We start from the raw sequence: 24,672 nt of genomic DNA on the forward strand, positions 1-24,672 counted from the left end.
CCTCCCCTGCTTTTGTTGGTAGCCCATTTCGCCCTCTCCTGAGGAGGGCTTTGCCTCCTGAAGTCGGAACTCTCTAAAGCTGAAATCTGCCTCCGTGGATCCCAGCGGAGCATGGCACGCTGCCCACCCCAACTGAGCTCTTTGGCCCCAGCCCAGCCAGCCCGGCCGCTCCCCTGGGTCTCCTTCCCCCCACTCTCCCCTCCCTCCTGCAGATCACCCCTCCGTGCTCTGAGACTCAGTTTATTCCTAGGAGGGGCCGGATGCCTTCCTTGCGGGGAGGTAGCGAGGGGTCTGCTAAAGTGACACAGAGTGCACTCGACGCACGCCAGCCTGGAGCCCGAGTGGCCACCCTCCCAGCTGCCTGCGGGCAGGGGCCGGCGCTCCTCCCCCGCCCCACGGCCCGGCCGCCCCGCCCCGAGGGCGGCTCCCGCCCGCGCCCTGCCCACCGCGGCCGAACGAGCGCAAAGCCCCCGCCCCGCCGCCCGGAACCAGCTGAGCGCAGCTGGACCCCGCAGCAGCCGTCCGCAGCGCCTCAGCAGCAGGTAGGGGAGGGGGGCGGCCACGGCCCCGGACATCTTGGGGATCCCGGGCATCTGGGTCCTTCTTCTCCCTCCCCTCCCGGTCCGAGCTAGCCCGCGTCTGGAGCTCGTCCCGGCAGCCGCCGGGCATCGCTGGAGAGGGGCTTCCTCCCTCACCTTGCTGGTCTTTGAGGGGACCAAGAAGGGTTGGACTGGGGGGCTAGGGCCGGGGAGGAAGGGGGCCGGGCCTCCACCTACAGGCCCCGCTGGGCTCGGCTGCAAGCACCTGAGCTAACCTTGACCCCGCCCCCGCGGGTTGGGGAACTGGGTTCGGAGTCACCACGGCAACTCGGTGTATCCCACCCGGGCTTGCAGGTAGCCGCGCGTCCGCGGTTTGGGCGGTGGCTCCGCCGGGGAGTCTCCTCAGCGGATCCTTGACTCCAAGGTAATAATGCCTTTGCCTGCTCTCCGCGGGCGATGAGGAACCCTCCACCTCCTTCCTCTTTTTGGGCCCAGGACTGTTAGAAACTTCTTCCTTGTACTCGTCTGACATCTGCTTGCATTTGTTACCTGAAGGTGCCTTCTCCTCCTCGGCCCTGCAGTGTACGTTCCTTTCTCTGACTCACACGGAAACTTCTCTCAGAGTTGACGACAGTGATTGGAGTCTCCCATTCTCCTTGGGCCCCTATCTCTTCTGGGGGCTAATCACCCCCCGGATCTGGTCACAGCCGTGTCCCCCCTGCTCCAGTGCAGGCCGGCTACTCTGGGCGGTGGCCAAGGGTAAGCCCACGTTTTTGGAAGGCGGGGGCGCCTTTGGGTGGGCAGGGGACATTGGCTTCTTTTGCAGCCCTTTATCTGTCCAGACACACACCCTTTATCCCACCCTTACACCTTCCACAGAGCAGAGAGGGTATCTTTAAAACACCCAGAACTCTGAAGAGCGAAAGGCATTCAGGGATCTCCCGGGGGGGGGGGGGGGGCGGGTAACTGGGCTTTGTGGAAGGCGGGGCCTCTTGGGAGGAGGCTCTGCTTTAGTTCGGCTCCTAGACACTTTTCAGACTAAATCCTGCATGGCCTGTTCTCCCAGGACGACATTTCTGACCAGCGCACTGGGACCGCTGGCTGCACCGCACCTTGCAGTGACCATGGCCTGCTGGAGTCGCACCGCAACCCCATTCCGCAGCTGAGAGAACTGCAGGGCCCCGAGAGCTTGCGATGGGCTCACAGTCACACTGTGACAAAGGGGCAGGGCTGGGACCCAGTTCCAGTTGGCCGTTGGCAGAGTCCTTCTAGCTGGTGGGGCTTTTTACTCTTTCTTGAGTGTTCCATTCATTGAGACATCCCTGCCCCTCCCCTCCCACACACTTGGGGGTGCTGTTTGGTGTTTCTTGGGGATGGGAAGGGGCTTGGAGCAGAGGAGGAAGGATGGGATGGGAGGTCGGGCAGCATCCAGCTCCTTTGAAATTCCATTTTCCTTTCTGAGGCCTTGCTATCTATAAATGTAGGGAAATTGTAAACAGCCGGGGAGCTTGTGTTGGCACGGGGGGCGGGGGGGGGGGGGGAGTTACACAACAGCAAAGAAGGTTTCCTTGTGAATCAGGGAAGGAAACTTTACTCCAGAATTTTCCATAGACTTTTTTTATTATGGACTAATATAAACCTAGGAAAGCAGGCAGCTGGGGGTGAGTGGGGAGGCTGTAGGGTTTGCCTCTCATGACATTTCCTTCCTTCCCTCCTTCCTCGATTCAACACTTGCCTGGGCCTGTGTTCTGTGCCTTGCCCTGTGAGGGCCCAAAAGCCTCCAGGAGGACAAAGCTCTCTGTCCTCAAGATACTTCCCATCCATAGTGATTGAAACATTCATTCAATCCCGAGAGTTATTTCAACCCATAAAGGGGTGACTAAGTCTGTCAGGGCAACCCAGGCCTCAAAAATAAGTATTAGGTTCCCAGAAGTTAAAGGAGTTGAGGGAAAAGACATTCTAAGAAACAGAAACAGTTTGTACAAAGGTACTGAGGTTTCTTGAGCAGTCCATGGCTAGAATGGCCATGAGGGAACGGTGCAGTTGTGAGAGTTGAGACCGTAAATAAAGATTGTAAACTAAGGGTTTGGACTTTATCCTGAAGGCAATGAGAAGCTGAGAAAGGTTTTGAGCAGACGACGATAAAAACTTTCCCTAATCTGGTGGTTGATGTAGGGCATGCATCAGAAGGGGCAAACTGGAGGCAGGGGGACCAGGAGGAGGGTGTTACGTGGTCCAAGTTAAAGAGAGTGCAGGTCTGAACCAGAGCAGTGGCCACCAGGATGGATCAGAGTTGCAGATTCAGGAAGCCCAGCCAAAGGTCTTAGAACCTGCTCTAAATTTCATTGAAAAGCAAACAACAGGCTGATAGCTACTGGATAAGGCTGCTAAATTATTTCGAGTTTTGCAGGTTTTTTTTTTTTTAAAGTGGGAAAAAATATTGCTAAAGATTCTAACGTAGAGAAGAGTGTAGTGTAAACTTCATCCCTCCAGATCTCCTTCTTTCCCCAGAGGTAGCTATGGTTAGCAGCCTTGTGTGCACTTTACCAATCTATGATGGGCAAGAGCTGTTGATTGGATGCCTTACACTTCTCAGCCATCCGGTGCCATAGGTCACTTTCTTCCTACTCCTAGGGGGAGTTTGGGTCTTTCTTGAGAAGTTGCCAGGCAGGGACGCCTGGGTGGCTCAGTCAGTTAAGCGTCTGACTCTTCATCTCAGCTCAGGTCTTGATCTCAGCTCAGGTCTTGATCTCAGGGTCATGAGTTCAAGCCCCATGTTGGACTCCTTAAAAAAAAAAAAAAGAAGAATTTGCTGGGTAGGTCATTGAGATGATCTCTGCATGATCTGTAGTCCTTTGCTGAGGCATTGATCTCTGGTTTTCTTCAAGCAAACTTTACAGTCTGTATCTACAGCCTCTGAGTGTATATATTTACTTATTAGAAACCACAGGACTGAGAGGAATTAGAAGCAATGATTTGGGAGCGAAGCTGCAGCCTTCATTCTTCTGAGTGACCTTTGGCAAGTCCTGGCTCTCTGGGCCTCAGTTTCCTCATCTGTGAAATGGGGGTGATGTTGGCTGGCATGATTATAACAAAGAGCTGCCTTTTAGTGTATCAACCACAGGGACGTTAATTATTTCCTTGATTCCTCACCAGTGTTCCTCTGAGGTAGGCACTACTGTTTCCCCTTTTCCAGATGAGGTACCTGAGTCTAAATAATGTGCCTCCGGTTTTGTCGGCACTACTCTTTCCCCTTTTCCAGATGCTGGCACCCGGATTCTGGAATTCTGACTACAGAGCCCTGACTCTTAATCCCTGCACTAAATGTTATCCTGAAGTTTCCTTGTAGTCCTGACATGATGAGAACTGCTGGGGTTTTCACGGTGGCTGTGTGCACAGCTTGGGGAGCTCAGCTCTGCTGCAGAGAGGTCTGAAGGGCCTCCCAGGACCACCGTTGGGAAACTCATCCTATACTATCAACAGGATTCCAAAGTGTAGGTCAGTCTCCCCTCTGTTTCAGGGAATCAAGGCTGAGAGAACACAAGATCCCTTGTCCTAGGTCACTCTGTGAGTTGGGGTCCCAGCCAGGACCATCTCCCTGCCCTTTGGCAGAAGCAGGGAAAAGCAGGTCCTGGGAGGTATGCATTTTTCTGGGGAGGGAAAGGGAGAGAGCAGTGTTTAGGCAGCCAGGGTATGTTAAATAAAACTGTCTCCTCCCTTTCAACTGAGTGAGCGTGTGTCATATTTCAGCCTGATGTGGTTTGTGAGTTTGTAGCCCACAGGCAGGCTGGGTTCCTGCTGCTCGCGGGCTTCGCCCTCCCTGCCCCGCTCCCCGCTGCACTCCCCCATCATATGCTTGCTCTCCCCTGCCCTGGCCTGGGACCACATCAGTAATTTGAGGGCAGAGCAGAGAAAAGCAGTAGGCACAGTGGGCAAGGCTGGGCAGCAGAAGGCCTGGACTTGGGTCCTGGTTTTGCCACTGACAAAGTACTGGGTGACTTGTGCTAATGTGTGTCTTTCTCTGGGCTTCAGGGCGCACCCTGCACTAGAGGGGTGGGCAGGATAATATTAGGCTTTCCTGGCTCTGATGGTCTCAGAGTCAGAGGGTTTTGTGCTCAGTGCATGAACGTGGACCTCAAAGTGAGCCCACAGCAGTCATTATGTTTAACCTGCACCAGCACCAGCTGGAGATGCAGCTGCTGTTCATGACTTTGGTCTTTGTGGATTTTTTTAATTGTTTACCCCATAGTGCAGATAAGGAAGTTGAGGCCCAAGATTCATTTATGTATCTTATTCCCTGTTCTGCAAGCAATAAGAATCATGGCCGCCATGGGGAGCATGCTTGCTGTGTGTGTTCTCCGTCTTGTCTGGTCTTTTCACAGCCCTGTGAGGGAGGAGATATTGCCTCCATTTCACAGACAGGGAAACTGAGGCTCAGCCTAGAGAGGTGAAATGATTTACCTTCTTTTCTTTGAGCCTCACAATAGCCCTGAGGTTGTCATGATGGGCCCTAATTTGTCGATGAGGAAGGTCAAGTTTGGAGATGTGAGCTCCCAATAACCTCACGGCCATTTAGGTTCCTGCCTGGCTCCCCATCCTGGTCCCTAATGGGGCCTTGCTTGTTCTGCCTCAGAGGGAGCCTCTTGTACCTCTTGCATTCAATGCTTAGACTAAGGGATAACAGGATCCCTGAAACCTGTTCTTCCCCAGGGGGCTCCAGAAATGGTTTCAGCCATAGCATCTCAGGGAACTCAGTGAAGGAGCCACACCAGTGGGAGTAGTTTCATTTATCTTGCTAAACTGATTAAACAAATAGTGTTATTACGTTCCAACCTCAACAAGGATATCATGTGGGTCTGGCTTATTTGCCAAGCAAAGGATAGATGGTATATATGAGCCTTCAGGGTGGGGCCTGGCCCTTAACCTCCTTTGTGTAAGCGATGTGGCGAGGCTGGGCCCTCAGTGGACACAGTAAATACTAGTTAATTTTTGGGGAGTGGCAAAGTGGTATGGGTGGTATCCTCATGGGAAATGAGGTGCTTTTTAAAATTTTTTTATTATGTTAATCACCATACATTACATCATTAGTTTTTGATGTAGTGTTCCATGATTCATTGTTTGCGCATAACACCCAGTGCTCCACGCAGAATGTGCCCTCTTTAATACCCATCACCAGGCTAACCCATCTGCCCACCCCTCTCCCCTCTAGAACCCTCAGTTTGTTTTTCAGAGTCCATCGTCTCTCATGGTTCGTCTCCCCCTCCGATTTACTCCCCTTCATTCTTCCCCTCCTGCTATCTTTTTTTTTTCCTTAACATATATTGCATTATTTGTTTCAGAGGTACAGATCTGTGATTCAACAGTCTTGCACAATTCACAGCGCTCACCATAGCACATACCCTCCCCAACGTCTATCACCCAGCCAAAGAAATGGGGTGCTTTTTCCTCCTTTCCTCCAAGGACTTTCCCCCCTGCCTTCCTTTTCTAATTATAATGAATGCTTATGATAAGGAAATTTAGCAAATAAAAAAATAAGAACTGTCCATAAATCTGCCAACGGGAGATAATCGCTGCTAACATTTGGAGGCATTTCCTTCCTGATATTTGCAGCACATTTTTTTTACCCCTATATAATTATGGTCATACCACATTTATAATTTTTCTATGCTGACTTTTTTTTTCAACATGATGACATAAATATTTTCTCATGTTGTTATGGACTGTAAATTTAATTTTTAGAAGAATTTGAGAAGTATTCTCTACCTAAGTAGATAAATGCATGTCTATTTCTATTTAAAATCTTTCATTCTGATAGTCTGGGGGATTAAAGAAATGAAATAATGCATTTTATTTGTAAAAAAAAAAACCCCAAGTTTTATTTTTTTTATTATGAAAATGATATATGCCAACCTGCTTTTTCATCCCTCTCTTGTTGTATCTAAGTGGGACTATACCATGGTTCACTTTCCTCTATTATCAGGCATTTTGGCTGCTTATAAACAATGCTGCAATGAACATCCTAGTGTATAAGTTAGTCTTCTTTCATTATTTCCTAAAAGAGAGCCCAAGAAATGGAGTTACTGGGTCAAAATGGTGCATTTTACAACCTTTGCTGCATTTTACCAAATTGCTGCCCAGAAGGCCCCAGCAGCTCTTATTCCCAGCAGCCATTTATGAGGGTGGCAGCCTTCTTGGTGGAACGTCAAAAGCTGGTTATCAAAGTTCTAGCTGTCTTACTAGAAGGCTCAGGGACCATTTCCCCCAAAACATCGTACTTCATTCTTTTATTTAGCAAATACATTTGCACAGTTCAGCATCGGTAAGGATAACAATTATGGTCCCAAGCTGAGGAAGCAGAGAGAGAAGCCTGTTCTCATTTCCAGTTTCTGCTTGGGATTTGCAGTAAGACCTTGAGCTTAAGCCAGGTCACTGCTCTGCCTCCACGCTTAGGATGATGGGCTTGCCTTTGTGTTATCAGCCCTGAGAATTTGGTGGGACTGTGGTGACCACCAGCAGAAGGCTCCTCTCCTGACTGCCTTTTTGCCTCGAAATCGTTCTTTCAGATTCCAGCTTTTACAGTTAGACCTTGGGACTTGCCTGGCCCCGCCTCTTACTTCACGACCAGGGATACTTAGGCCCAGAGACAGCAATTAATTATCGTAAAGCACACAGCGAGCCCCTTGGTTGCTACTCCACCACTTGTGAGATTTTGTAAGTTATCATCTAAACCAAAACGAGTTCAATTATTAAACCCAAGGCCTGGGAAGATGAAGCAATGGTTAGGCCCCTCGTTTTCCTTGGCAGCATAGTCTTGGGAAAGTCATGCCTGATTTCCCCCCAACTGTGAAATGGGGAGTGGCACCTTCTCTGGTTCTCCTCCCTCTACTTTTCTGCCAGTCAAAGGTTTGATTTCAAGATCCAACAGCAGGTCTTGGTCTGTTGATTGTGCATCAAAATGGGGTGCCTAGTGCAGATGATAGGTCAGAGACTTAATAAATAGAATGACATAAAGAAAGATGTCTTTAAACTCTTTCCTCAGGGAAAGGGTTGTGGTAACAATATTGAAGTTGGACATGAAAGATGTTTTGGCAGATCTCAAACTTATTGTGAACATGGATCACTTGGGCATTTTGTGAAAACTCAGATTCTGGTTCACTAGCTCTGGGGTGGGGCCTGAGGCTCTGCGTTTCTAATGAGATCCCAGGTAATGCAGAAGTTGCTGGTCCAGGGACCACACTTTGCATAGTAAGATTCTAAATCCCTTGTTCAGGGCCCAGACCAGAGCCTAGATCTCTTAGTGTCTTACGGTAGAGGTTCTTTCTACCCATCAAATTTGCCTCTCGCTTTTGTTCTCTATGTGGAGTCAAACTGTTTAGTCCACAGCTGAGTTTCTAGAATCTGAACAGCCCTTGAAATATTTTGTTGCTAATTGCAGAGCCAGGTAGAGCCCTTTTTTAGGAGAGTGCGACTCAGCAGGAAACCATCTGAAGCAGGAGAAACACAGCTGAAGGACCTAGCATTCGTCTTATAACTATTTCCACCAGAAGTTGTATACTTAAGATTATAGACATTCTTCTCTTGAGTCTGTAGGCTGCAAACTACAGCTCTGGGGAGGCCTCAGCCTGTGATTGTATGCCTTTGAGCTAAGAATGGTTTTTACATTGTTTTAAAAGGCTGTAAAAACAAACAAACAAAACCCAAAAAACCCAAACCTAAAACCAAACAAGAAAGAATATGCAACAGACAAGGTATGGGGCCTGTAAAGCCTAACATATTTACTAACTGGCCCTTTACAGGAAAAGTTTGCTAACCCCTGATCTAGAGTAACCAAAGCTTTGTGTTTTTCTCTGTGCAAGAGAGCGAGCCTTAATGCCTGAAACTTAGCGAGACCAAGAAGTCCGCGAGGCAGCCTGCCTTGGTGGGAACTGTGTAGACATCTTAGTTGTGTGACTGAGCACATTACTTCACCTCTCTGAGCTTGTACCCTTCCTTCACAAAACAGGAACCATGATATCTGCTTGGCAGAGTATCATGACGATGAGACATGATGTATGTCAAGAGTTTAATACTTGGTAGGTGCTCAGAAAAGCAGGGTTGTCATTGTGGTGGCTATTTGAACCCTTCAGGGATTGCGAGGCAGAGATCATGTTTCTCCCACGAAATCTGAAAGTCCTCCCATTATGCTGGGAGCAGTCTTTTAGAAAAAACACCTCCGGCTTCGGGCCTCCCCCCACCCCACCCCCAGGGCAGGAAGCTCCTCTTCAGCCAGCTAGACATATGGGGTTCCTGGTGACTTGCACAATGTCACTAACAGTGAGCTCTCCACCCAAAGGCCAGCCCCTCCACTGGTGGGCAGCACTAACAGACTGTGCCTTCTCCCCCTTTCTAAGATATAATTCAGTAAACAGGCGCCCCCACAGGCCCCAGACTGGGATGGTGAGTCCTGGAAGGAAACATCTCTCTTTATGACTCCCTCTGGAGCATGTGGGTGGTGGACTAGAGTGAGTGGTTTGTGGATCTTGTTTTTAAGTTGTTGCAGCCTTAAGGTCCAGAATGGGAAACAGACCAACTTGGTGTTAGCTGGAGTTAATGCTAAACACAGCTGAATTGGCGTCTCTGGGGCTTCTCCCGTCCAGAGCCTGGGGAAGAGTATAATGCTCATTTTGCCCATAGGTGGCAGCACCTGTGCTCTTAGCTGTCTGTAAATGCACATGTGCATGAGTGTATGTTTACTCATATACATATATGCATGTGTATATGCATGTGTGCATGCGTGTGATTTCCTAGCTTCTTCCTTTGGTGAATCTTGAGCTGTGGTGACCCCAGCGCTGGCGCTGGGATCCATGGGAACAGATCTTAGTCTAACTGGGGAGGCTAACCAGGAAACGGACCATAGTCCAGTGTGACAGGGAAGACTAGAGGCCGTGGGGGAGCCCAGAGGAGCTCACCCTCACGGAGGAGGAGAGGTTAGAGCAAACTTCCTGGAGGAAACTGGGCTTGATCATGAGTGGAAGGAGAAATGAAGAACAGGGATGGAAGACAGGAGACTCTGTGAAGATTACATGCGGACTCAGAGGGCAGAGAGTGCAGCTTCGCCTGGCTGGAGCTTGGAGGGGTGTGGGTGGAAGACAGGAACTGAAGAGGCTGAAGCTCATGGGACCAGCAGCAGCAGATCATGAAGGACACTGAAAAGTTCACTGAGGGTCTTGGACTTTATCTCTGGGGCTCTAGGGGAACCATGGTGGAGTCTGAGCAGAGGAGTGACATGGTCTGGGCTTGCACCATAGGGGAGAGAGGAGGTGGGGGGACCACTGCAGTCACCCAGATGACAGGTGGTGGTACCTGAACCTGGCTGTTGGTAGTGGGGGTGGAGACAAGAAGATGCGTTTGAGCAGAACGGCAGGGCAGGGCAGGGCAGGGCATGGCGGGGGGAGGTGGTGTTGGAGGCCTGAGTGACAGAGCAGGGGAGGTTGAGGAGGGTGGTGCCCTGGTGTCTAGTCTGGCCCAGGCTGTGGATGGTGGCTGGTGGTGCTGTTGCTGAGATGGGGAACATCAGGGGAGGAACAGATTACATTTGGGAAGAAATGTAGCACCACCAGTGAGGATGAGAGGGTGATTTGGAGGTGTGTAGAGGAAAAGCGGGCTGGATTTCAAAGGCTTGTCCTCACACAGAGTTAACAGAAAGTGAGAGGTCTTTAGTCACTTGCAGGAACACAATACAACCCAACTCTGCTTTGATCTATCCTTGGAACCAAGAAGTTCCAGGTGGAACTCTCTGAGGAAGGCCCACAGAGCTGGGATGGACACCAGTGCCAGATAAGCAGTCAGCCTCTTTTTCAGATCCCCTGCTTTGCTATGTACGCCACTCACAATGCAGAAATACACCGGGAATGCCTAGGCCATTGACTGTCAGCTGAGAACAGGGCTCACTGGTGTCTTAATCCCGGCAGCCTGCAGGGCCCCACAGCATTTGGGATCTTGGACTCTCTCCTCAGCTTGGAGAAGCTGGTTTGGGCAGAGAAATTTTCCAATGTAGGCAGGAGCCAGCTTGCTTAGCTGCCCCCCTGAATGTGGATAACTGGGGCTCTGGGGAATGAGGAAGGGTGCAGATCTAGTTTGTCCCTGAAAGGCAGGGGGCCAAAGGGCTGGGAGGCACAAGTCACTGTGGGGCCAGTGTTGGCTGCTCCTTCTTTCACTCCTTTAGCATATAAATCCACTGGTCCTGCTGTTTGCCAGCTCATGGGCCAGGACCAGAATTTCAGAGGCAAAGCAAACTGGCAGGGCTCCCAGCCTGATGGGAGAGAAAGACCTGTTGCCAGATAACGATCACAGGGTCTTACAATGGTAGAGCAAGGCTTAGGTGTAGAAGTGGGGATACAGCATGTAAACAGCTTGGGTCCCCAGACTGCACAAGCACAGAATGAGAAAAATACAATTTTTAGAAAAAGGTTTAGAGATTTAATTAACAATCAGAGTAAACATATGCTGTTCAAAACCCTTGACATATCTTATCTCATTTAATCCTTATAATAGCCTATGGAATAAGTTCTGACATAATCCTTCTTTTACAGAGAAGGAATCTGAGACTCAGGGTGAAGTAACCTGATCAAGTTATGCAGTTAGTTAAATGAGGCGTCATTTTGTCTAACTCCAGAATCCTGAACCATAGCTCTGAAGTTGACCATAAGCTGAATTCAGACATGCCCTGGGGTTGCCTTACATGCAAATGGGATTTTAGGTTGGATTAATAGAGGCATGATATCTAGAATGATGGAGGTGAGAGTTCTGCTTGCCCTGCCCTGGATAGAGCTCGCCTGAATGTCAAATTTTGGGTCTTGTGCTGTCAATAGGGACAAGGTTCATTTGGAGCTGATCAGGGAAGGGGGTGAGGGAGGGAACCAGACACCTGGTCTGGTCTCAGGAAAAGCTGGAGGAAAGAGGGCATACAACTTGTAGAAGACTTGAGGGGCCCAAGATCACTGTCTTTTTCTCTAAGGAGCCATTGGGAAATAGGGTGACAGACCTATTCTGGGTGATCTGAGCAGATAGAGCAAGAACCAGCATAGGGGGAGAGATTTTAGCCCATCCTCAGGACAGTTCTTTCAACCAGCTAAACTCTTCAACAGAAGGTCTTACAGCCCTGGCAGGAAGTGAGTGCTCCATTGCTTGAAGTGTGCAAGTAGAGGCTGTGTGACTGTGGTGGTGGGTGCTGGGGACGAGTGGAAGTATCAAACGGGGATTTGACCAGATGATCTCGAGTGCCTGATGTTGAGATTCTTGGCCCTTTATTTACAGGTGGTGCTGATAACTCCCTTGTACCGTGCCTCTGACGTGGTCCCGGCACCTCTGCACGGAGCAGTCCTCTTCCCCCTCACAGCCCTGCAAGGTAGGTGGAGCAGAGCAGACACCCCTACATCCTCCTAAACCCAGTTCTGGCTGCCCAGGGGAGTCTGGAAGGGACAGTGGAAACAGCTGCTGGTCACTGCCGTGGATTCAAAGGGAGTCCCTGAGGTTTCTCTAGTAAAGCCCAGAGTGCGTTCCTGCCCATTGCCTCATTTGTTCCTTGCTCTCCCTTGTGAGGGAGGCCGGGCAAGGGTGATCGTGTGGGGAAGACACAAGGGCTGGGCTGGGTGCCAGGGCGCCCTGGGCCCCTATCCTCGCTGTGCCATGTTCTCACTGTGTGGCTGTAGGAAAGTTGCTTTCCCTCTCAAGGCCTCTGTTAGCTCTTCTGTAAGAGGGTGAATTCCCTGGAGGTCCAGGAATTCTCCCCCGAGGCTTTGGAGAGGTGAGAAAAAGCTGGGCCCTGGCTGCCAAGTCTCCAGGCTTGTTGACCGTAGGAGGAGTACCCAAGCTGTGTGAGTCACAGGGAGGTGGATGAGTCATACCCACCTGGGACAAGAGGCAGGAGAGGGCCAACATGACTATCCGATTCACAGGTGACCTGCTGTAGGAGGCTGACGCGCAGTGGGTGGGCATGCAGCGCTCTGGGCTGGAAGCAAGGGACCCACTTCATGACCCAGTTTAGGCCTCAGTTTCCCCGCCTGTAAAATGGGTGTATTGGTCTCCCACTCACCCACCTAACAAGGTTGTGAGGACTGTACAAGCTTGTAGATGCTCAAGAGCTTTGTGAGCTGCAAAGTGGGAAGGATCCCTACCAGGGGAAAAACCCAGCCTCCAGTGCCGGAACAGAAGTGAATTTCTAATAGCAACTGTGCGGAGAGCCTGGAAAGCACCCCCCAGCTCATGACATCACCCTTGGGGGCCAAAAGGAGAAGGGGGCCGAATGACTCCAGGGTTTACTCATTTGCTGTGGCCCGGCTGGCTTTCGGGTGGTGACACTCCTCGGAGCTGTTCCTCTTTCCTAGAGCTTAGATGCAGGGGCCTTCTGATGGTCTCCGGAATGCTTTGTCAACAAACCCAGGGATTCCTAGAAGGCTGGCTAGGCATAGAGATGTGACTTGGCCCACTTCAGCTGCGCCCTAAGGGTTCTGTAGCCAAAGGGCCAGCCTTGATGGCTGCCCAGAAGGGAGGGAGCTGGGGCCAGTCTTTGTTCTGATGCTCCTGCTTTGGGGCCTGAGCACTGACAGTTCCCAGAGCTGAATTGCCTCAAAGTGATCTGTCACCAAAGAGTGTTACGCTCTGCCAATGCTTTTGACAGCAAGGACACAGGGACCTGTCTTCTGTCTTCACCACTTCTGCAGACCCTGCCAGGCCAGGCTGGCTCAGGCCCAGCTGAGTACCTGTTAATAAGAGCTTTGCTACCCCACCCCCTTCAAGTGCTGCCCCCTTGCAGTGCGCCCCGCCTCAAGCCTACCTCTGCTGAACTGGGGTTCGACCAGGGGGCCCCAGGGACCTCCTACTTGTCAAAATCCGATGGCACTTCCTCAGGTCTCCACGTACCACCTGCTGCAGCACTGGATACCTTTCCTTCCGGAAGCGCTCTCCTTGTTGCTCCTGGGAAGCTGCCCCCTCTCAGTTGATCTGCCATTTCTCTGATCTTCTTAGGGCCTTGTCTTCCTGCCTCCGATGTTCACCAGGATTCTCACCACCTTCTGGTCTTGAATTACACATATAGGTTCATTTGCTCCTTTGCTCATTCATTCAATCATGTGTGCCTCACCAGATACCTGGGCCCGGAACCGGTGTTAGAGCATCAGCAAAGAACAAGATTTTCCCATCCCTCATGGGCCGTGCGGTGTTGGGGCTTACAGCACTCAGCCATGATACACATAACAGACCCAGCTGAGAAGGAGATGACTAGGGTTATAAGAGCACGTGGGTGGGTGTGGTGGCATATTGACCCGACACAGGACTGAGGCCTCCCTGAGAAAGCCCAGACCTGGAGAGGGGACGGCAGGTGGCTGTGTGAGCAGGGAAGGGAGCCCCCAGGCTCGGGGAACAGCACGGACATGTGGTTGTGAGGCAGGATGTTGCATGCGGAGTCGTTGAGTAAGAGGAAGAGAGGAACATGACCATGGGAGGAACTGGAAGAGAGGAGCATGATCATGACCATGGAAGGCCCTGGAGACCAGGCAGCACCCAAGGCATGCAGGCCCTTGGGGGCGTTGGTCAGAGTTTGGATTTTTATCCTAAACCACTGGGGCACCACTGGAAGTTTTAAAGCAGGAGAGAGACCTGCACAGATTGCCTTATTAGGGGGAGCCCTTGAGAGAGCTAGCGCAGGTCCCTGACTCTGACCCGTTCTGAGGGTGTAATTTTTGGCTCTGCCACAGCGTGGTGTCCTGACGCTATGCCTCAGTAGAGGCTTCCGGGCTTGGTGTTGGTCAGTCCTGGGAAATGTGCACTTTCCAGCATTCTCTGCTCTTTGCATCTTTTCATTTACCTGGCCAACCCTTGCTGAGCTTCTGCACTGCAGAGGGGAGGTGAGTTAGATCCCACCCTGCCCTTGGAAATCCAGATTTGTGGGGGCTGAGGCCCAGAGTGCACTGTCTCCAGGAGCCAGGAGGGCATTTCCTACTCTACGTCAAGCGCTGGGCTAAGGGGGCACCGGGACATTCCAGCCAAGGGAGTCACGTGTGCAAAGGCCACCCAGAGCCGCTGTGCTTAGGGACTAGTGAGCAGTGTGGCTAAAGCAGGAATGTGGGGCCGAGGTGGGGAGTGGCCCGAGATGCTGGGTCTCAATCCTCTGGGTGCCAGGGAGCCATGGACAGGCTTTGAGCTAAGGAGTGATTTGCACAATGCAATTTGAGAACAGGTGGGAGGCGGAGGGGAGAGAAGTGGGAGGGTCAACTGGTTGGAGAGAATGAGTGTCACTGGGTGAAGCCTGGTCACTCCCACCCACCTGCACACGCACACACACACACACACACACACACACACACACACACACACACACAGTAAAATACTCTTCCCCTTTCTGTCCCCTGCCCTTATTGGGTTATGTCCCCGTTGGTCGGCACTCCTGAGCCACCAACACCATTTCAATGCAGTACCAAGTGCGGTTACATCCTGGGCACCAGAGGCAATGGTCTGAGCCTGAAACGTCACTCTGGCCCTGACTTGCCTGTCACATCCCTTAATCCCTTAGCCTCAGTTTACTCACCTGTGAAAATGGGGGTGATAGAGGATTGCTGAGGATCACCAATGGGAAAATAAAGTCCTAAGCATGGGCCTGGTGTAGACAGCTCAATTATGTTTATTTCCCTGTCGGTTGGTAACAGCCCCATTGTGTTCCAGCCTACCCCTTGGGGAGTCCTCTGTGGCCTCAAATCTGTAATCATCCCACCAACCTCTATCTTTTGGCTGAGGAATCTGGGGCCCAGAGAGAGACAGTGACTCATCTAAGGTCACCCAGCCCTTCAGTGGCAGGGCTCGGACCTGTTAATTTCTCCCACTTGCAATTCTCACTTTTCAAACACTGATAATTAAAAAAAAAAAAAAAAATTCCCAAGTTGATGGGGGGAGGGGTAACAATGGAATGAGCATTTTGGGGCTAGAAGCTCTCCTGGACATTTCCAGGGAGTATCCTGGCTAGACAGGCCCTGAGAAAATCATGCAACCACCGTCATTACATTTGGGGAAATTGAGGCCCAGAGAGAGGTATTGGCTTGCTCGGGGTCCCCAGAGAGTACGAAGCAGAGAAGGGCTCACAAGGCCCGTCTCCAGTCATCAGCAGGAGTTGGGTGGGCTCTGCTCCCCAGCCTACTGCTTCATGTTTAAGAAAGTGAATTAGAGCATGAACAATAGTTTCCTGAGGAAGTTTTGGTTTTTAATGTGCCAATGTGTCAAGGACCATTTCCGGAACCATGTGTGCCCATGTGATGGCTTCGGAGTTGGGCCTGGCAAAGCTATTTCAGACTAAGCCACAGGGTCCTATTTATAGGCCTGTGTGATTAGGTTGATGTGGGAAGGAGAGGCTCGCCTGCTCTCTGCCCAGCCCAGCTATGGCCGAGGAAGAGGCCCTTGGAGGAGATTCTGACCCATGGGTGAGTAGGGATCTGCGGTGGTCCCTGAAGCCTGCTCAGAGGAGGGCCTCCAGGGGGAGTCCAACTCTCCCAGGTCAGCTGCCAGCCAGGCCCTCTGCAGAGCAGAAACCAGCTCTGATCCTGTTCTCCCTACTGCCCGGGACCAGGCCAGCACTCCTGGCAGTCAGACCCCTTCCCCAGCCATGCCTCTACAGTGTTTGCATTGCTCTATGTGGGTCACACCTCTGAGCCTTTGCCTTTGCTGCTCCCTCCTCCTGACTTGACCGGTTCCCCGTTCCCCAGAGAAAAACCTCTCTTCGTTCTTCAGGCTCTGCCTCAGATCTTCCTCCTCTATGGCTCTTTAGGCCCTGGGTGCTCCCTGCCTTGTGCTCCCACTGAGTGATGACCCTGAGTTCATGTGTGCTCCCTTACGGGCCTGGGAGGAAAGGCGGAAGGGGAGGGGCATCTGTAGTTGAGCACCGACTGTGGCCATCCACCGTATGTCTGATGAGCTACGACCTGCATGCCAATGCATGCAGTAGGTATGTTTTAAAGGTATATAGGCACGAGAGGAAGACCTCAGACGTACATAGGCCTAGATTCAGACCCTGCTCTGCACTTCCTAACTGTGCTACCTTGGGTGAACGCCTCTGAACCTTAGTTTCCCTGCCTATAAAATGGGCATGATGCTAGCCATGGGTTTGGGGGAAGCATTATCAACAAGAAAAAGCTTATAAGTACTTATCATGTTGAGTGGTCCGTAACAAGCCTCTTTGTGCAATAGTAGGTGTTATTTACAGATGGGGAAACTGAGGCTCAGAGCAGGGAAATGCCGTCTCTAGGGCCCCACGCAAGTCAGTGGCCAATAGGAGAGACCAGGTCTTGGGGTCCTGCCCTCCACCTCCAGCCTATATTCTTCTCCCCTCCCTCTCTTAGCCTCCTGGGCCTATTCTGTTCCCCAGATCAGGGGAGGCTTTGTTTGGGGATTGTTTTTCCTGAGAAGTTTCCTCTGTGGTGCCACGGGATGACTCAGAGCCCTGAGTCACCAGGAGGCTGAGGGCCAGGGAGGAGGAGGGAAATGAGAGAAAGGACAAGAAAGGGGGCCCCCAATTCCAGCCCGGGCTTTCCCACTGCTTGATCCACTAGGTCTGATAAGTCCCCAGTCCTGCCTGGCCTCTGTTTCCCCAAGTGTGAAAGGAGTTGCTGAGCTTTGATGAGGGCTCCCAGTCCAGGCTGAGCCTCAGAATCCCAGGTGCCTGGGCCGTACCCTGACCTATAGATTCAGAGGCTGGGCGTGGGGCCTGGGAACCCAGGTTTTCTGGAGCTCCCTGGGTGATTGTGCTGCACACCTGGGCTGCAGAGGTGTTTGGGAACCTCACAGTGCAAGGCTCTTCCTGGCTGGGCCTCGGAGCGGTTGGTTGCTAAGCCTCTGCTTGACCATCGCTCCTAACTCACGGGGAGTCACTTTTCTCGCTGCATGCTTGGGCAGAATGGTGCATGGGAAGGGCATGGGCTTTAAAAACAAAACAAAACAAACAAACAAAGAAAAAACAGTTTTTTGGAAGTCTAATGTACATAAGTTGTCAAAGTAAATTTATACATAATTTACATACACATAATTCACCTATTTTCATTAATTCAATGATTTTTAGTAAATTTACAGAATCATGCCACCATTACCACAATCCAGTTTGAGAATATTTCCATCACCCCGAATCCTCCCTAAATGATGCCTTTGCCTGCTTGCTGGCAGTCTCCACGCCCACCCCTCCCTGGTCCACCACTAATCTACTTTCTGTCTCTTCAAGTGCCCAGACCTGTGTGCCCCTCCCAGCTTCACTCCTTCTGACTGTGTGACTGCATGCACATTATTGCCCCTCTCTGAGCCTTGGGTTTCTCCTCCATAGCAGAGGGGAAAATCATATCCTTCTTGTAGCTTATTGTTTGAATTTCACTAATGTGGTGGAAGGTCTGATGCTTAGTGGGAGCCAGGGATGTGGGATACTGGCAGGGAGTATAGGAGGTAGTACAGATACCTGGGTGTGCTTGTAACAATGTTAGCAAACATTGTATTGACTCTGTGCCATGCACTGGGCTAAGCATTTTAAATGCGTGATCTCCTTTAATGCCCATAACAATTCTTATGCGGTGAGTGTTAATATCATTTCTATTTCATAGCCAAAGATACTGAGGCACCAAGAGTGGAGGTAACTTCTCTCCAGTTGCATAGGTAACAGTTGAAAGGGCTGGGAATCTGTCCTCCATCCTTACACTACAGACTGGAATCACAGCAGGGAGTGAGGGACCCTGTTCGTCTAGCAGAGTTTGTGGCACACACTTTCAAGGGGCAGGACCTGGTATTTCAAAAGATGGTATGTACAAGAGAGTGCATCAAACACAGATGTACATGGGGCGTGATGTATGGTCTAAGTGATATGGGCCCCAGTGCGTGCACCACGCATCAGGGTACACATGCAGGACAAGGCATGAGGAACACGGGCCTGGTATGGGGCATAGAGAACATGGTGTATATGATGCTGGGACATGGGAGCCAGGATACAGGGCTTCAGATACAGCAATGGGACAGGCTCCCTGGCCACAGAAGGACCCTTTCCATATCAGTGTGCCAATTTTCTCCTCTCACAAAGGCCTGTCTGTTTTTTTTTTTTTTTTTTTTTTTTTGCCTCCTCCTCCCTGTCTCTTTTGATGCCAAAGAGTGGGAGTGTCCTGGACGAGTGGGGCCCAGGGTACCCCCTACCACCCTACGAGCTCAGACGGGGGTCAGGGCTTGGAGCCAAGACCATGGCTCAGAAAGAGCCTGCCAGGCCCCCAGATCCCTTCTCTGGGAGGGAGCTGTGAGCGCCAACGTTGGCTGGGCCAGAGCCGAGTAATTTTCCTCTAAGCCTTCCTCTCTCCTGCTCCCTTCCCTGGCTGCCGCTGCTGGCTGCAAGCACGTCTGCATTCCGGGGGGCTTAGGGGAGAGAGCACGCACAGCTGCTGGGGTTGAGAAGCAGATAGCCGCCAGCTGCTGCAGGAGGAATGGAGGGGGGTGCGGGGTGCCTGGAGGAGTCAGCGGCTCCAGGCTAGCATTTCCTGAGCCCTCTGGCACCTGGTGCGCATGGCCTTATCTTGTCTGGTCTGCACGTGAGCCCCAATAGCCTGATGAGGAGACTGAGGCTCAGAAAGGCAGGAGCTTGCCCAAGGTCACACAGAGGCAGAGGCAAAGCTGAGGCTAGACCCCCAGCTCTTCTGGAGGCAGAAGAGTGACATAAGGAGGCAAAGTTAGGTGGCCCAGAGAGTGTTTTTGGGGGTGTCAGTGGGTGACGAGGCTGAAAGAGCAAGGAGGGCCTTGAATGCCACATTGGGGGTCCTGACTTTCATTCTGCACTGGGGGCTGTGGAAGGGTCTTGAGTAAGCGATGATACAATCTCTATGGATCATGGGAGAGTTGAAGGCAGTGGGAAAGCTGCTGCAGTGGTTGCAGGGGAAAGATGGAGACCCTGAACCAGGACAGTCCTGGGATGTGTGTGTTGGGGGGGGGAGGTGGGGGATGGGAAGTGAGTGTGAAGCAGGAGGGGAGTGGGGGGCGTTGAGACTTCCGCTCTGGCCTCAGCCCTTCTGTAAAATGTCCTGGTGGAATGACTCTGGTTAGGCTCAGTGTCACAGAAGGTTCCAGAAGCCCCCAGAGGGCCGGACACCTGCAGGAGGATGCTGGTCACAGGGCAGGTGCCTGGGCAGAGGTGAAGCTGGGAACACCCCCAGGGAGAGAAGATGGTCCCCATTTCAGAGCCCGACCTTGGGCCAGGCACTGGGTTTTATGGTGTGCTGGATCTTGTTTCATTCTTCCAGCTGGTTGTGATTATTTTCTGAGCTGGGAAAGGAACAAAAGCATTCCACTATTCTACCTCTGTTTATGTTTAAGAGGGAAAAGAACTTTTAAAAAAAAACTATTAAAATTAAAAGGATTAGTAACAATAAAAAATATCTTTGAATCTCTGGTAGTTCTATTGTGGGTAAAAGTTTGAGATACATTGCAAAGACTCTCTAATCATGCCATAGGCTTTGGAGTTTTTCCCTAAGTGACTTTTACTAGTATGGAGTATTGGCAAGCCTATGAGATCACCTGGCCACTTTATACCCAAGGACGCAGGCTCAGAGAGGTTGAGTCACTTTCTCAGGGTCACTGGGTACTGAGTGATAGGACTGGGATCAGATGGTGACTCCGGAGCCCTCGTTCTTTGCGGTGGGGGCAGACCAGAGAAGAGAGCAGGGTGTCATGAGGAGAAACTCGTGAGGGGCTGGAAGGCAGGGCGAGCTCTTTAGGTGCTGGCTGGAGGCGCTCTCCTGAGATGCCTCCCCATCTCTGGCACCAGCAACCGTTCTGGGTCTCTGGGCCTTGGCTGGGCCCCCCAGCCCTCACCGTTCTGCATGCAAGATAGAAGTCAAGAGACCTCAGAGGTCAAGAGATAGAGGTCAAGGGTAGATATGGGCACCAGTGAGCTGTATGTGTATAGGGTCTAGATATGTGCTGGGAGTTTGTCTTTGGATATTATGGCTATTGAGTACCTGCTGCATGCCGAGCACAGTGCCAGGGGCTCCTTCAATCCTCCAAGACACCTACAGGGTAGGAATCATCACCCCATTTTCTAGAGGAGGAAATTGAAGCATTGCAGAAAGGCCCCTTGCCCAAGTCCCCTTGCAGTAGGGATTTAGGCTGTGTTCAAACTCACACTGGACATTACCTTGTGTTCCCTTTGATAGAAGGTTGTGCATCCTTCACCGTTGGTCACTCTTGGTATCCTGAGCTCGTGGGGGCTTGGCCCCTGCTCATGGACCCTGTCATCTCTCCTCTGTCCCACACCTGCCCCCTTTGTGTTTCTCCAGAGTTCTGCCTGCAGGTTGCAGACTGATACCCAGGTGGATGGACTCAAGCTTCTTGCCAGAGCTCAGCACAGGGGTGTTGGCCATAGTTGGCTGTGCAAGGCTCAGGGACCAAGAAGGGCTTCGTTTAGGGTCCCCGGCAGGAGGGACATGTCACTGTCTTCTGATGTCCTGTTGTCATTGTTCCCACCATGACGACTGTTGGCCTAGGGAGCTTCTAACATGCCTGGTAGATCCTGAAGGATAAACTTGATCCCCAGACAGGCAGGAGGGACCTTGGCCAAATGCACAAACATTATTTGCCTTTCCTGTTTCTTTCAGAATCCTAGAGCCCCAGGGCCCAAAGGGTCCTTAGAGATGAGCTGGTTTGCTCGTCACCTGAGTCCTCTTGGCTGGTCACCACTGGGCAGCTCATTACCTCTCCAGAAGAGGGAGAAAGAAAGTGGCATTTTTGAACATTTATTTTATGCCAGCCATAGTCCTAGGATCTTCCACATTTATGGTCTCATTCAGTCCCCTCCACTTGCCTTTAAGAAAGATAGTTTTCCCCAGTTTTATGCATAAGGAACTTCAGTCTCAGAGATACTTACTGAACCCCCAGCAAACAATAACCAAAGCTTGCTTTATAGTTGCATACTCTATGCCAAACACTTTGCTAAGCCCCACGTGTGTTTTACCTTACTGAATTCTCACAGCAACCCTAGGAAGAAGGTATTATAATCCCCATTTTACAGATGAGGAGATTGAGGCCCAGAGAGCAGAAGCGACTCACTGAAAGCCACACAGCTCGGCAGTGCTAGGTCAGGGCTTTACACCCAGATTTTCCTGGCAGGAGCTCTTGCCACAATCATGCCCGTTGTTTTTCTCCTTCTTGGAAAGCCTTTCCTCTGTGGAGCAGAGAGCTGCCTCCCATGGCTTCTGCTCATTCTGGCTCTGGTTTGGGCATCAGAGGCCCTGCCTCCCCAGGTGTTTGCAGCTGGAGACTGTGTCCCCATCTTCTACTGGTCCCGCGGCTACAATGCCTGTAGTTGGGCCTCTTTGTCCTGCTGCTGACTTGTGTTTGTGCCCTGCGTCCCCTGTTGCTGGGTTGTGGGGTGCTGGAGGGGCTAGGACACGGCTTTTGTCGCTGTTTACAGCCCCAGCTGCTGACCTGCCAAGCCTCCGAGGACCAGCTCCTCCCAACCAGAGAAGGGGAGACAGACTACAAAGTGGACCCTGGCAGGAAGGGTGCTGGGCTCGCAGCCATGGCCAAATCTGGCTGCTTCCAGGGCATGGGGTCAGGAAGTGGTGGGGCCAGGCCCCCTCTCAATGCCCTGTCCTGGCTCTCAGCGCTAGGTGGGGTTGCCTCTGGAAACTGGGAAAGGGCCAGTGGCTTCAGTCCCTGGGATAGTTGGCCTCTTGGATGTGGCGTCAGCCAAGCTCTACTGGCCATCTCCCCAACAGCTGTCCACACCCAGGGTAGACGGGGCCAAGGCAGAGGTCCAGCTGGCTTTTCCAGGGGACCCTGTCCTGTCACGGGCTCAGGCCTCAGCTCTGATCTGGGAGCCCGAGACCTGGGTTCTAAGGGTACCCTGCCAGGTACTTGCTGTGTGACTCCGAGAAATGACACTCTTGTTCTTGGTGTCATCGTCTACAAAGAGGATGGACTAATGAACATTGCGGCTAACGAATCCTCCTCTGGGTAACTCCCACCCACAGTCCAGAGCTCCCAACTCTCCTTTGACTGGGCCTCACTATCCCTGCTTACAGCTGGCTGACCCGAGGCTCGGAGGGAGGGTAACTTGCTCCGGGTCACACAGCTCCCACCTCAACTCAAGGATCTCACTGTGGAATCTGTAACCTTTCTCTTGCCCTGCCACGTTCCTCTCGTGGGGTGTGTACGTGCTGAGCAAAGGCCTCTGTGCAAAGAAACGAGGCAGTTTCAGGAAGAAGGATGCTGACTTTTGCAGAGCCCCTCCTGTGTGTTGGGCCTTTGGCCCTCCTCCCTTCTCTGTGAGATAGGTATCATTCTCCCATTCTAGAGATAAGGAGACTGAGGCCCTGATCCCAGGAGTGGAGTTTCCCAGGTTCTGAAACACGTGTGTTTTCCATTCCACAGCCTCCCCACACCGCACTGAGGCCCTGTCCAGTTTCGCTGGGTTTCGTAACTGGCTTCTCTGTTTACTGACTATGTTAGCACAATCCAGGGCAAGAGGGGCGGGTGTTCCCAGGAGGGCCCAGAGAACAGCAGTGAGCCAGAAAGCAAACAAGCTCCGAGAGAGAGGGCTTCCCATGAGTGGCCGGCTGCCTGAGAAATGAACAGCAGTGTTCGGGGTGAAGAGAAAAGAACAGGGTGGTGTCTTCCAGGCCCAGCCAAGGGCCTTTTGTACGTAGTGGCCGGGGGCGGAAGGTGAGGCCGCCTCCTCCAGTCTCTGGTAGCTGCCCTGGGACACCCAGAGAGACATGAAGACAAGCCTAAGGTCACAGAGGGAGAGGGAGCAGGGGCAGAGCTGGTTGAGGGGGTCAAACTGCAGGGGAGGGACATGGGCCCCTACCTGTGGCAGACACTGAAAAGCTGCCTAGCAGGTGCAAGGCAGTGGGCAGGAGCCAGGAGCAGCCAGGATCGAGGTTCAAGGGGATGTCTGAGTTCCAGAGGAGGACAGGGACTAAGGCATATGCTCCCAGGGCAGGTGGTGGCAGAGCCAGCCTGGCCCCCCGACTCAAAGAAACCGTGCCTGGCCTGAGCGCCCATGAGTGGCCCAGAGTCCAGGTGCCTCGGTCTCTCTTCTGCTCAGTGGCCACAGCCTGGGGGTCTTCCTAGGACATGCCTTTGTACTCACACAGGTATGTGGAGGTCCAGAGGGCCTTCCTGTGATCTCCTGCCCTAGCCTGGGAGGTTTATGTGTGGAGGGGCGGGGCGGGGGTGTTGGCTGTCTCAGAGACTCCTGGCTGCCAGGCTTGGCCTGGGCTTGACTGGTTTAGGGACTGCAGCCCTTTATCTGGAAACATCACTGTTGCTCCCTGCCCAGGCTGGATGGTGGCAGGAGGTCCTGCTTGATCTCCCCAGACAGTGCTTGGGGACTAGAAGTGGCCAGGCTTGTGTTTGAATCTAAGCAATGCCTCTTTCCAGCTGAGTGGCCCTGAGCCAGTGACTGAAGCTCCCTGAGTCTGGGTCCCCATCTGTAACATGGGGACTTGAATGCCTGTTTCCCCTGGTCACTGTGAGGAGACTCGGTATTGGACACCCCCCCCCCCCATTTTCCTCTCTTTCTTCTCCCAGAGATGTCTGGGCCCGGAGGTGAGGTGGCATGCTGCCATTGGTGATGGTAGTGTCTCCTTCTACAGGTCAGGGCCCTGGACTGTCTGAATCAGAGGGTTCTATAGAGGTGACCCACTCCAGTGCCCCTGTTTTACAGATGGGAACCCTGAGACTCACAGATACATAGGTCCTAGATATGGTTGCATAGCCAGTGTCTGGGAATGCATCTTAGAGTCAGAGCATGCTGCCCCAATACATGGGGCATATGGAGACTTGAGGCTCAGACGAGGACAGGGACTTGTCCAAAGACAACGAAGAAGTCAGTGGCAGAGGTAGGCCTAGCACTTAAGCCTCTTCCTTTTTACCTAGGGGTCTTTCTTTTGCACCCAAATCCCCCTGCTGTCTTGAACTCACACATCCTACCCCAGGCAGGGAGCAGCATAAGGCTACGTTGCCCCATCGCAGCCCACACACATGTCACTGCCCTGTAGCAAGAATTTCCAGGCTGTGGGCTCCCCCAGCAGCAGGGGGCGGGGGTGGGTAAGGAGCCGGGGTCTCTTCACCAGGTCTCCAGGGCTGAGGACCCAGG

At 52.1% G+C, this 24,672-nt stretch overlaps 1 protein-coding gene across 4 annotated transcripts in view; it reads left to right on the plus strand.

The window, feature by feature from the left end:
* The first annotated feature begins 441 nt into the window (after positions 1–441).
* Positions 442–24,672, plus strand: part of GSN (gelsolin) — a 54,157-nt gene continuing 29,926 nt past the window's right edge. Inside the window, exons 1-4 of one of the 4 annotated variants that reach the window (XM_028107605.2) lie at positions 447–542; positions 1,095–1,298; positions 1,606–1,814; positions 11,835–11,925. Coding sequence is in view for 1 of the 4 variants with exons in the window: in XM_028107603.2 (XP_027963404.1) it covers positions 15,944–15,985 (42 nt within the window). In the remaining 3 variants the exon portion in view is untranslated. Of the gene's footprint in view, positions 543–1,094; positions 1,299–1,605; positions 1,815–11,834; positions 11,926–15,916; positions 15,986–24,672 lie in introns of those variants that run through there. The other 3 variants (XM_028107606.2, XM_028107604.1, XM_028107603.2) reach the window with 3 other exon arrangements.

Source organism: Eumetopias jubatus, unplaced genomic scaffold (assembly GCF_037043125.1).
Source record: "Eumetopias jubatus isolate StellerSeaLion01/CBP00866 unplaced genomic scaffold, mEumJub1_p1.0 scaffold_15, whole genome shotgun sequence".
Lineage (NCBI taxonomy): Eukaryota > Metazoa > Chordata > Mammalia > Carnivora > Otariidae > Eumetopias > Eumetopias jubatus.